The 14,141-nt window shown below is 40.2% G+C and overlaps 1 protein-coding gene across 1 annotated transcript; it reads right to left on the bottom strand.

Annotated features, from left to right (window-relative positions):
* Positions 1 to 238: 238 nt before the first annotated feature.
* On the bottom strand, positions 239 to 13,364 carry LOC110040369 (uncharacterized). The gene is made up of 13 exons (XM_020745597.2): positions 13,197 to 13,364; positions 12,511 to 12,579; positions 11,192 to 11,243; positions 9,586 to 9,860; positions 9,056 to 9,162; positions 7,961 to 8,047; positions 7,130 to 7,234; positions 6,909 to 6,989; positions 6,575 to 6,624; positions 5,745 to 5,838; positions 5,132 to 5,194; positions 3,515 to 3,634; positions 239 to 2,959 (listed from the first exon to the last, which is right to left on the bottom strand). Exons 1-13 carry the CDS (start codon positions 13,312 to 13,314, stop codon positions 2,018 to 2,020), a joined length of 2,163 nt encoding a protein of 720 aa, XP_020601256.2. The 5' UTR covers positions 13,315 to 13,364; the 3' UTR covers positions 239 to 2,017.
* Positions 13,365 to 14,141: the final 777 nt, after the last annotated feature.

Below are 14,141 nucleotides of genomic sequence, written 5' to 3' on the forward strand. Positions count from 1 at the left end.
TGAAAAACCTCTTATTACAAACGACAAACAACGATATTTTTATCCGCGCTTTTCAGGGAACTCATCAGCCGATGAAACCATGAGTAATCACAGATGACTTCTACCCAAGGTCAGGTTGTATCTAACCCAGGATGAGCGAAAATTTTGATTTGAGTTTTGTGACTTTCGGCGAGGTATTTCTGTCTACAGTTTTGGTCCTTCAGTTTTGAGTTTGAATAATCTCAAACTACACAAAACATAAGCAGTGAAAAACATTTTTATTCAAGAAAAATTAATAATCTCATGCGCAATACTCCGTTTAAAACAGTGGGATTTGTCATATCTTACCTACCTCTCTACTGCTGTTATGCCCAAGCAAATGTGTTAGTTTGTGTCACTTTCATAAACACCGTTAATACTAAACCACTCAAAAAAAAAAAACCAGTAACGTTTTTCCACCGATTCTACCATTTGAGTTATAACACTCATCCATGTTTAGAGTGGTTTTCAATTGAGTGTCGTAAAACCAAAACCAAACCAATTGCCTATAAACTAGACCACTCGGCCAATCTTGAACTGTAGTAAAACCAAAACCAAAACCAAAGTAATTGCCTGATTACTTTGGAAACTCAATTGAAAACCGCTCTATAGACATGCATTGATTAGTTATCTGGTTAGCATTTAATTATCTAATTTATTTTAGTTTCTATTTCCTCTACACCCTTTGACTTAACTAAGCCTGTCTGGCGACCTGGAGCAAAGTTGGCACCTCTAAGAATGGACTGCGCCCGCGATGTGGAACACCACCAAGACGTATCCTCGTAGGACCGTGCTGACGTGGACACTTCGGGAGTAGTCGGAAGCACCCGAGCTATTTCCCGATTGGTCAGTCAGAATCGGAAGCAATACGAGCGCTTATGCGGAGAACTGCCGTAAATGGAGCTTGATTCAAAACTCGTTCCCAAGGTCTCTCTTTGCACCCATAGAGGCGCGAGGAGAGAGAGACCCTGGAAACGAGGTTGGTTGATCCATCGCCTCCACCAGGCTTGTAACTATCATTTAACACACCGATAATTTATTTACAGAATAAGATAAACGTCACACGACCACTGTCTAACCACCAAGAAGGGCTGAAAAATAAGACTGAGATTTTCCACAAAGCAGCTTATGATCAAGCCTCGCTCGGAACGGTTAACCACAGGACTCTTTCTGAATACAGAGCGAGACTGGGTCGCCTGTGGTGCAACTAGAAACTAGCCGCCATGCCACATGCGAACACGCGTCTCCCAAACGCAGTAACTCTCTCTTATTTTTCATCGCTTTCTGGCGGTTTCTTATTAAACAGAGGTTCATGTAAATCGTCACTATCTTCGCCATGTTTCGGTCTTCTTAGATCTCGCCACAGATCAACCGAAACGCCTTCCTTCTCTTTGTCTCTAGTGTATGCTTTGAAAGCTGGGTTGAGTGAATTTTTGAGGAAACATAATCAAAACACACCATGACTCTACCATGCGAAAGAGTCATTGTTCAGGTCCTTCTGTTGTAGTCTTAGGGGCGTGGCTTGTCGATAAGTCTTTGTCCCCTTAAGAAATTAAGTGGAATAGGAAAATCTGAAACGTTGTGGCACGCCTGTTTTCACACATTCCTGAATTTCCAAACGTCGTTTTCTTTCGCACAAAGCGCTCAGTGAATGCGCAATCCTTCGACACTAAATTCTACGCACGCGAGGTTGCCTCGCATAAAAGGTTCCCATTTGAAGCAAAATCAACAGATACTAATCACATGGGCCTTGCAAAAGCGATATGTTCATGTCAATAAGCTCATGTCAAGCGAAGTACACATGAGCGAAGAAGAGTTAGAGTAGTATTATCCTCAATTGATGTCTGACAATGATGGCATGGACAAAGACACGATAATATCATCCACAATTTGAAATCAAAAGTAACACAACAAATTTAATACGACAGACGACTTTGACCTCCTAGGAACCTACTAAGGCTACAACGAAAGGGCTCTTGCGAAACTTCCATCCCTTGCGTCACGCCTGCCTGATCCTTACTTGGGTTCCTCCAACAATGTGATGGTTAGGAACTGGAATAATCTCCGGGGCAGCTAAGAGATCTTCATCGGCTGGGAAATGGAATTCATCGCGTCTACTGTCAGAACGCTGGGCACCGCTTGGCTCATAACGATGATAACCCGGCGAGTTATCCTCAGCTGGCATCCGAAGCGCCGGGAGAGCTGCGTGACGTAACAGAGCACCGGCGCGCCCACGGCCAGGCAGAGAAGCGGATTCTCTCAAAAGCGCATTGGCGCGTTGTAGTGAGAGGAGTTGCGCCTCCGGCGAGTTAGACCGGAGCCCAGGCTCCATACCGCGATCTAAGTGAATTCCGTTTCTCTCCAGTCCTCCCTCGGCTTGTAAATTCGCAGAATGCTGTTTCCTTGCGTTTTTCATTGATGTTTGTCGTGGAGGCGTCCCCGGCCCCTCCGACTCGGAACTACTCAACGGCGGGAAGTCCTTCTCTGTGAAGACAGGCTGCTCGTGAGATGGAATTGAACCAGGAGTTGACTTGACAGTGGGAACTGCAGTCGCTTTTCCTTTTGCTATTGGTTTCTTATTGAATCTAAGGCCTTCCATACTTGCAGTGCTTGCTTCTGAATCACTCATGCTCTCGCGCACTGATTCCCGTAGCCTGTCCACCGGGGTGGGGACTGGGTTCGGCAGAGTGAAGCCTGGGTTAAGTGGCGCGGGGACTGGATCAGGAGGCTCAAACTGTCTTTCTTTCACACGCCCTTTTTTATTCTCATACTCTTGCGCGAATTGATCTCCCTCGTGCCAGGCCTTCCGACTGGCAAGCACGTCCTCTGGTACAACTTCCCTTGCATCTTCGTGAAAGTCTCCGTCGTACCTCCTTGAGCGCTGCCGGTAATTAAACCGGTTTAACTCTCGGAACTTTGCAGGAAGCAGCTGGCCTTTCACCTGAGGAGGATAAGACAGAGTAGTAACAACTTTACCCAACAACTTCAAGAGTCCCTTGCGTCAGTGTACCGGCAAGACGCACGTTCGACTAGGAAATTTCGCGCCAACAAAGAAAGAGCGCGCGCACACGAACAAGTGTTATTTTGCTGGCGAAAACATGGTAACCACCGCCATTATAACTACGCGTTTTCAAAGATGTTGAAGCTGCGAAAACAAGTTCTCGAAACAAAGACAAGTTATTACTTTTACCATAACGTTACGTGGCTCGAAAAAGAGTACAACAAAGTTTCTTTAGTTAGCAATTCTGCACTAAAAACTTGTGGTCACATTTTGCACTCGCACTCGGATCTAAAGGACCCTAATCTACTGGGGGTTAAAAATTTTTCAAGTTCGTCCTTTGTAATACGTGTTAATCTTCTCCATCCTCAACCATCCTTTTTCCTCTATCGTTTATTATCATCTCTTTTTTTGTCATTTTTTTTTTTGTATGAGGCCAAAATAACTCAAAATACTGTGACCAAGCCCCTTTCGTGACAGTAATCAAAAATCCAGTACCTTGGGATTCGTTTCGTTGGAATCTCTGTTGAGACTCAAGTAAATATCAACTCCATGGAGAAATTCAACCATAAGACGCTCCATCTGAGCAAGACGCAGTTCACGAAGGTACATCACATGCTGCAAAGATATCACTGATGCTAAAAAAAATCGATTTTTTTTCCGATTCTACAAAAAACCATGCATTTAGAAGATATTCTTAGTGCGAATAGGGCAACTATTACTGATAAGCGTACAAATATTAGTCTTTATACCATGCCATAGAAAATACAAGATAATTTGGTTTTATCAACTGGGTTGATCATGTGAATTGGCCACCGTAAAGAGATTCGAAAGCTCAAGATAATTTGGTTTTATCAACTCGGTTTTAACAACTTTGGTTGGTTTTATCAACTTGGTTTTATCGACTTTGGCTTTAATAAGATAATTTGGTTTTATCAAATGGGTTGATAATGTGAATTGTCCACCGTAAAGAGATCCGAAAGCTCTCGAATCTCTTCACGGTGGCCAATTCACATTATCAACCCAGTTGATAAAAAACCAAAATTATCTTGTTATACTCCCCACCGACGCAGCACCACAGTTTCTTTAGAAACTTACCCCCTCTATTCATAGAAAACACAGCCAATCAGAATACAGGAAAGCCGTTGTATTTTCGACGGTATTACCGGTACATCCAACCTTCCCATCATGCGCCGCGCGCATGTCGCAATGATTGTCCTGGCCACTGTTTTTCTATGGCAAGGTATAAAATAGTTATCCAACGCTCTCTCTTGTTTCACCAAGGAATATCCCGCTTGCAACTTGCATTTTCTCGGTATTCACACTCGCCTAATAGCTTGCGTGGTGACTCGTGGGATATTCCACGGTATACCACTCGAAAGCATTAAATAACTAGTATAGACAGTGAAAGGAGAGGCGATAGCTTGGCCTGCGCTAATGGTTAGGATCAGCTTTCTTGTTTCTCCCTCCCTTTCATTCCTCTCCTGGATATTATCGAGTAAGAAAGAAATAAGCTAAAATACCACAAAGTGAATAAAGAGGACATAGACACAGGCATTGACAATATAGCAATTTTTCTTGGACAATTCTGTCCAAAGGGGAAAGGCGCAATGAAGTTAACCCTATGTGAAGCATCAACCCCTGAGACAAGGCCACACCACAACACCGGGAACTCCGTGCCCTACTCTTTTCGATAAGTCTAACGTCCCCTCCTAACCATGTAAGACTGAAGATGCAGGAGACAGGGCCTATGGTTTACAGTGCTTATCCAAGAAGACGAACGTCTAATCATTTGCAGATGTAATTACAAAGGTAGCACATTCTCCTCAGTTATTTTTTAAAATTTTAAGTGTTGGTCTGGTCTAGAGCTTGAACCCTCAACCTCCCACACAGCAGTCTGGTGCTCTACCAACTGAGCTAACCAGGCGGCAGTTAAGAAACTGACGTTTTGCCAAAGGAAAGGGCTAACTAAGCCCCAAGCATCAGCTCTCCAGTGCTGGATAGTTTATTATTAATGACTTTAAGCTAAGCATTTGACTTGCCTGCCAACACAAAATAACTGTAAGTTTCTTTAGGAAATCTTAACAATCGCTTTGTAAAACTAACATAACTTACCTTAGCTGCAGCGTCAACAAGAGCAGCTGGTGTAGGTCTTTCAGCCCAGATAGATGCATCTCTCTAAAAATATGAACAATTAGTTGTTAAAACACTTATAGTTTGTGTTATTATGGACATTGCTGAACCCTTAGACCTCAAAACAGTGCATAGTTCATGACTTTTTTAAGCTCAAGTGAGAAGATCACAATTCCCCCTGGGGGGGGGGGGGAGGGGAGAGGTATTCTCAGAATAACTGGGTGGGGTGTTTTCTAGATGCATTTATTAGGTAGGATAGCTTCTTCTAGAAAACATAGTTACCTACTTCAAGACTAGAGTGTAAAAGCCTTACCCTATTTAAGACCAAAATGGCCAAAATCAGTGCCCTATTTCTGACTAAATAACCATAACCGGCTAAATAACCATACCCTTTGGGGCTGTATATAGTACCCCCCCCCCCCCCCTTTACTGCCTGGTCACAATCATACCTTTCAAACATCATGTAAAACATAACATAATGTGAATCAACTGCAATGGTCTTTCATGTGCTAAATCTCTCATCCCCTTCCCCAATGATAATATAATTTTTCATCAGTTTACTTCAGCTTCTAATATTAAACAAAGCCCAAAATACCTGCATATATTTCTGACGCACTTTCTGGAAATTAACATTCTCTGGTGACAAATTCAGGTATTCATACAAGCAAGCTACTAAACCATTGACATATCTAGAGAAAGTATAAAAAGAACTGTTAAAAACGATCTAAAAAAAACATTGTAATTTCAATTTTACATGCATGCTCAATGATTGATGTTTGAGAGGTGGCCTAATGAAATGATCAATGTGCACTGAACACAGATTAAGAGGAAGGGGGTCTTTGTGTTGTGAAACCTGGCAAATGTTGGCAGGGACCCTGCAGTAGATCAATCATTTGTGGTAAAGGCATCCGTGGTTGAGTGCTGATTGCTACCCCTCGTTTAACCCAGGATCGTCATCTCAATCGACATCCCAATAGATACTCGGTTGACACCCAATGGACACTTATTCGGCATCTCAATTGATATATGATCAACACATGCATCAATAAAAAACTAGTCGACTCTCAACCGACTGTTGACCGAGATGTCAATCGCGTGTTGATCAAGTGTAAAACAAGGTGTCGATAGAGTGTCGATCGGATATTGATTGAGAGTTGATCTAGGGCATCGATTGAGAAAATCTATCAACATTCAACTGCGGATGCCTTTAGTACACACAACCCCTATAGACTAGCATCTGATCCAATCACGTCATATAATTCATGCCACTGAAGCAAAGTGATCTTTTGATGGGCTCATAGACCTTGTGTTTTGTGACTGAGTGCGAAGCAAGAAACCTGAATATTGCAGAAACAAACAATTGCTACCACAAGAAAAGACTCACTCATTTTCTTCAACAAAGAAGTAATTAAAGCTTACACAAACCTGGGCAACTCTCCTCCAGTTTCATTCTTGTAAATAATAACATCTGCTACCTGTGAAATTCAATCAAACATGTAATTGCCAAGGGCATCAACCTCTCAACTCTCTTTACCATAAATATCTATTATTGCAGCACTGCCAAGGGACAGGATGATAAGGAAAAAGAAATGTTTCAGATATTATTTTACATTAGGAGGTGTGGTTGCCTTATGTTGATCAGGAAAGGTTGAAAGAAAAAATGTGAAAGTTGAAAGGAATTTATGGTACCCTAGTTTTGTTTATTTTCATTTTAAGTATACAATAAATAAATGAACAACAACAAAAGCAACACACACACCTGAGTATCAAACACGTTCATAAGTCGGATGTGATACTGATGATACAAGGCATCGCTGGCTTGTCTGCAGTCATGGAATATCTGTCAAAAAGATAATTGAGTTAAATTCGAGTTTAACCTGATCTGTAGTTGCAGACAGAATCCTGCCACTTTTTTCATGAGGCAGAAGTGCAGCTGTGTTTGCCAGCTAAGCTAAGCCTACTAGTTTGTTATACAAGTACCTTCAATATATCACCACTCTCAAGAATGTCTTGTAATCCTTCATCAAAACAAGGAGCTCCAAGAGTGAGAACATCGAACAAGTAAATAACCTTACTACAACCAATCTGAAAAGAGAAATTGGAATAAATGGAAAAATATATATATATTGCCAAGATCAAAATTGTGAGACACAGGACTTTTTCTGCTCAAGTGCTCGGGTGAGATCATGTTTGTGTTCAGCTTTTGGTATGGTCTACCCATGGAAGAAGGGTACCAGATGGTATGTCTGTTGGGGTAGATAATACCCAAGAAACTTGGTAGGTCCTAAAAAAACACTGATGATAGAGTATGGATTAAACTTGGACAGAAAAAAAAACTATTTTATTGAAAAAATCTATAGACAGATCAATTGTTAGCAAAACATATTTGATATTCCATTACCTTTACAATGTCTTACAGTCTATTATTATATGGCTAGCTGCATGTGCAAGCAACATGAACCGAATCCTGTTCTGTGGTTGGCTACCCAAGCAGGCAAGCTATCTTGCTGGCTTAGGACTACCTGCTGTGTCCCAAAAAAGATAGTGTTTGGTTTTTCCATATAATAAAGCCTGTATCGATCAAGCTTGAACATTTGGTCATGGATCTCAACTCCATCTCAGCCCATAAACACGCAAAAAAAGAACTTGGCCAATACCCAGCCATCTTGACACTTGGTCAATAACCCATATGTTATCCCGTGAGCCATCAGCTACTTTCACTCATGATTATAGGCCGTCATGTGCAGTGCGCCAAATAAAATACAAGCAAACCATGACCAATAAGAACAGAAGGATTACTATAGTACTTACTACTAGCCAACAAAGTTTCCCAAGTCTACCAAGGTTAACACCCTCACAGCAAACGCCTATAACTCTCTGTCTGCTGATGAATTTCACCTGTTAAGAGGGAAGGAGTCAATAGGGAGCTTAAGCAAACCACAATGGCAACAGACACATCACCAAACAAAAGGTTTAATGAGCAGAACAATGGCTATGCACATGCATTTTAAATCTTTGTACATTTTGTAGCAGCCCCCTGCAAAACAACAACTGTGAAATAACCAAGTTCTGTGTATTCTGGAATGTAGCCACAACAGCAAATTTTTCGAATTTCTTTTTGGAATTTACAATGTAACACTGTAACACTGTAACACTGACATAACATAATTATTTAGTTTGGGCAAGAGATCCATTGGCATACTGAGCACATTCAAATAGTTAAGAAATGCAAAGGAATAAAAAATCTATTTTTTACTACGCGTCATCCCTGGTGGCGCCGTTGTAATTGCTTAATCTGTATTATCAATGTTGCAATGTCAGCAATTACTGATAATAATATTGTATGTATGTTGGGTAAAAACACTTGCCGTTAACAAACTATACACATTATTTTAACAAAACATCAAGTGACATTCATTGACAAGAATTGCCCAACACATGACAAGGGAAGTGCTATTAAAACTAAGTAACAGAAAAAGGCCTAGTTTTTGCAAAATAAAGTATAGGGCCATTGACTATAATATTATTGTAATGAGCTCTTCTTTATCCCCTGGCCTTTGTGTCATCAATAACAATACACTGTATGTGCAACATACCCAAAATAAAAACAAAGTAAAATGATATCAAATAATTATACAGTTTCAAGAACCTCCATTTCCAGGTAGAACAAGAGACAAAATTTTCTCAATGGGAAGTACCGGATTTTTTCTCAAAATTGACTTTTCACATGAATAAAAGACTTAAAACACGGGGTAACTCTTTGCAGTTACCATATGCCAACAAGGCAAAATTTTGACCCAATATGGTCTCAGCTCTCATAAGCGACCAACTCCCATAAGCGACCACCCAGGCTTGACATTTTGGGTGGTCACTTCTAGGAGGTTTGACTGTATGATATATACTTACTGCTTCCTCAAATGACTCTCCAAAAGTATCAATGGGTACAATGGCAGGTAGATCATCTGGACTAATATTTTCCTTTTCATCATCATCTGAATGCACATCAGAAAGATCTAGGAAAAGAAAAAGCACAATAATGTTAGGTTTTGTTATTTGTAAACAAAAGGGAGGGACATGAATGTGTGTCTGATTCTGGATCAAACAGCCTGGGCTTTGAGCACAGGTTGGCATTTCTGTCTATGGACTGTGTTGTGTTCTTGAGCAGGACACTTTCTTCTTGTAAAACCTCCCAGCACCTGGCCATACTAAACTAAAAGATTGGCACACTTCCAGGTGGGTAGCAATAAGCACAATTCAATGCTAGCCTGGTGGGCTACATTCAGTTATAGTAAGTCAGACTTTACATGTTATGTACAAAATGTCGAAAGAAATGAGTTCACTTTTTAAAAATCTCCAGCATAGACTCCACCTGAAAAACAGACATACAGATGTAACACGGGTAGGTAAGGAAATGAAAAATGAAAAAAGTTGCATACATTTCTCTGCTATGATAGGTTGCCTCTTCAGCAGACTGTCACCATCGTCACTCACATCTCTTGAAAGAGATCCACTGGAAACAGCTGTCTTCTTGACACCCAACTTTGAATTTATCCCTATTCCAGCATCTTTAAATGCCTTGGCTATCCCTCTTCCTCCATATCCTGTATCTGGTTTGGATGACCTTGGCACTGAGTGATTAGGCTGCGAAGTGTCAGGACTTTCCTTGTGTATTCTTTCATCTTCTTTAGTATCATGATTAATATTTTTGTTTCTATAATTAAAAACAAGTAAAATGTGAATTAAGAGGAATGTTTGACACATGTTTGTATTACCTGCAAGATACCAAAATAAGCTTGGTGTTAATCTTCTAATATCACAGGAGACAAATTACTCCTTAATTTTGTCAGGAAATTTCAGTGCTAGTTTATAATTTTACATGTGAAATTACAAAATTGCCATAATAACGTTTGGCAAGAAATTTCTCGATACAGTAAACAAGTCAAAACCCTACAATATATCGTGAACATAATTTGTCACCTAAACAACAAATACAAACAAACAAATTAACTTTGTTTAATGAGGGTAGCACACAACAGTCTTACGACTGACAAACCGTGGCCCTCAAATTCCCGATCGAATTGGAATTTAGAAATGTTTATTTTTTTGGAGGGAGGAAAACTGGAGAACCCGGAGAAAAACCCTCAGAGCAAGGATGAGAACCAACAACAAACTCAACCCACTTATAACACTGGGTCCAGGATTTGAACCCCAGTCACATTGGTGGGAGGCGAGCACTCTCACCACTGCGCCACCCCTGCTCCTATACCCCTGCTTACCTTTTAATATCACACCTACAGGTGTGTGATATTAAAAGGTAATCAAATGGTATACTTGTGAAGTTAGAAATAATTTCACCCGAATTTTGTCAATATTGTCACTCATCACCATTAATTTTGGTTTCCCATACGTATAACATTTGAACAATACACCATAGAGAACTTGTGACACTTCTAAAGTTTCTGAGTTGAAACATGGAAGTCATAAACAGTAGAACCCCATTAACACGCTCACCAACGGGCCATGAAAATTTGTCTGAGTGTATAAAGAGGTGGCCATATTAAGGGGTTTGGACCAAATTTCATGACTGGTGTAAATTGAGTGAAGTCTTAGCAGATATATCACATTTGCACTTCTAAGCAATGGAATGTAGACGTAATAAAGTTTATTTTAAAAAATTGAAATTTCAATCAGTACATGTACTATACAATATTAACAATGGAAAGATGAACATAACTGGTTTGAATGGCCATATAAATGGGGTAAAATTGCAAAGGATTATACAGGTTGGGATTTCAGAATGTGGCCATAGGTCGTATTAATGGGGTGGCCGCATTAACAGGGTTTTCTTATAAGAAAATGTAACCATGGGTGTTTTGCCGGGTCAAAAAAAGGTGAGCATAATAACGAGGGGACTGTATTAATGAGGTGACTGTAAGACAGGGTTCCACTGTATTATATATATAATTGAATCTTAAGATTTAATTAAATTTTTTTTATTAGGTCTCAACACTAACCATTAAACAACTAGACATATGGACTTACTCTGTCTGTTCATCTTGTGAAATATTGTTATTGGCCTCTTCCAGTAATTCCACTATGAAATAACAAGAATGTTATAGAATAAAACATGTGACACTGTGATAGAGGCAGTAAGAATGTAAACTGTTCTACCATACATCATTACAGTTGGTAGTTGCACATATTCAGTGTATTCACTTAACGCGTGTTGTATAACACAGCATTTACATCGTTTAAATAAACACATTTGACAATTCTGTATTGATGAGATTTCTTTAAGTTGCTCCATTCCCAAAGTTATATTTGGGCCCAACCATAAGTTCAGCCTTACATTTTCCGAAATTTATAACGACCTGATTTTGATGGCTGGATCATCGAGAGGTTCCATGGACTAACTGGGTACTTCTAGATTTAGGATCTGTAGTACTGTACAAGCGGTTTGGTAATAAACATGTTACTTTGCTTGACAGTAAAAGAGAGTAATGTTATAGCTGGCATGCACTGACTTATGGACTGGTCCCTTGAGGGAGGGGGGAGTGCCTCTAGAGGTAGGGCTCTCATCAAGTTTTGAGTCACCACCAGTAGCCTTGTTCTCCACACTCATAGCAAACTTGTTACTTTATGGGTGAATTCTATCAACAACAGACAATTTCACTTGTAGCATCAAGGGAAAATCAACTGTACTTGGCCATAACAGGTGTTACCAGTTTGACCCTTAATGACAGCCCTGAAAGGTCATAATTGTATCTGCAGTACCTAAAGGTATGGTGTTTGAGTCATTTTGGTCTGAAATAGGGGAAAATTTATGCATTCTGGTCTTCAATTGAGTAACTATATTTTTAGACAAAGCTACAACTTAGAGAAAACTTAGATCCCTTGTCAAATTATGTTTACCCCAGCTGTGTATGTGCCACAATGGCTTATCACATACTCTAGTAATGCACAAGTCTCCTGGTCTTTCAGATCTGAGATAAGGTTTTGAATATTTTAGCTTGGGTCTAAAATGGGGTAGGGAAAATCACAAATTTTGGTGTGAAATAGTCTAAAGGTTTCAAAAAGCTCATGTCACATAACCATCCAATTTTTCTGGGAGCACCTTCCCACCTCTTCCCGAGGCAGGGCTGTCATTACAGGACAAAAACTGTAACAACAATTGCGGGTGAGTATCCTAGATGAGACCTTGATGTTACAGGTGAACTTGCCTGCTGTTGATAAAACTCAACCATAAAGCAAAAAGTTTGTGTGAAGACAAAGGCAACAGGTGACTCCAGACCCAATAACAGCCCTGCCAAGGTACTGGTAAACAGGAAAGGAACCTACTTTATTATTCTCTAAACACTTACAGGTATTCAGCTCATGACCAAAAAAGTGATGAAAACCATGAAGCTTTCTACCAGTACTGCAAGAGATCACTAAAGCACAAAACAAAGAGTACAATGAATAACAAGGCTACAGAAGATTCTTATGACTATATAAATCAATAACATTAAAACTTTTGCATCTCAACGTGACTTTTTTTGAGGCCAAAAAAAAAATGTCTTTTAAAGGCGACGTTTCAAATAGTTTTGCTGTTCTTCATCAGGTTGTCAGTTGTAAGGAAGCTTATAAAATTAGAGTTAAATTATAATCATTTATAGCCGGTTTATTTCTATAAAGTATGGCCTTCATTATACCGTAAGCGGTTAAGAAATCAACGCAGATAGCTAACAATAGAACAGATGTCACTTTGTAATCTTCTATTGTTCCGCATGACGTGCCTCCGTCGAAGTTCAAATTGAAAGACTTCAAGGTTATCATTCTTAGTTCTCCCAAAACGTATACAAACTAGCGTTATGTCTAGAATTTCAGACTCAATAACCTGATACAGAAGACAGATCACCTAACTGATACAAAGCTGGCCACCAAAAACCACCGGGCGATTGTCTACTAAATCACCATGTGTGTCATCACTGATGGTACATTTCGTTTCCCTTCTGGAAGCTCGTGTTACTGTAGTATCGTTGCGTTAGAAAATGTCACGAATTCTCACCTTTAGTTAACGTAAGCTTTCTCTTTTCTGCATCTATGCTGTGGACCGTTCCCTCGTATTCCCCTTCGCTTGTTGTAACCCGTAATCTCGCACCTACAAAATTCCTTCTGTCAGCCATTTGTTGTTGTTACCCAGAACCAGCCGCGAGCGCCATATATGTGGACTTCAGCCAGGTCCCAGGGTGCTTTCGTTTTTCTTGAAGGAGGATGGAAGAGTGGGGAGAGGAGCCTGGGAACGAGGGTTAGGCACGACACCCACCCAACTAGCAATCAAGTTCTTCAAATTATCTTTCTCTTACCGAGCAAAAAATACAACATTGTGAGCATAATAAAACAAAATCAAACAAAACATGTTTATTTCTCGTTCTTTAATCCACTCATGGTGAAGGCGAACTCTAAATAAACAGTTTATAATGAGTTCAGGGGTGCGAACTATGTGGGTGCGAAACAGACACCACTCACTGAAAATATGCATTGTACTCCTGCCACAAGAGAATGCATTTCCGAAGCTGGTTTATATTGAATTGTACCGCACTTGTTTGTGATTGACTCCTCAAACAAGTCAGTCTGATGATGCTTTCATTAAGCGCCGCATTGTTGTGAAAGAATGCGGCGCTTTTTAATATTTCTACTCTCATGCGATGCGGCGTTTAATCGGGGGCGGTGCTTTATCTCGTAAATACGGTGAATGTGAGAACTTGTCAAACGCCGTTGGCAAGGCAAGCTTTCCTTTCTATATTAATAGGGAGCTTAAACAAACCACGACGACGACGGTAACGAGAACGTCACCAAACAAAAGGTTTAACGAGCAAAACAATACAAAGCTGTGCACATGCGTTATAAATCTTTGTACATTTCTTTGCCGTCCTCTGCAAAACAAGGACGTGAAATGATCAAGTTCTGCGTAATCTGAGGAACGCGAACGACGAAGGCTAATTTTTCAAAA

This window comes from Orbicella faveolata, unplaced genomic scaffold (genome assembly GCF_042242905.1).
Source record: "Orbicella faveolata isolate gen_17 unplaced genomic scaffold, um_ofav_v1 contig_35, whole genome shotgun sequence".
Lineage (NCBI taxonomy): Eukaryota > Metazoa > Cnidaria > Anthozoa > Scleractinia > Merulinidae > Orbicella > Orbicella faveolata.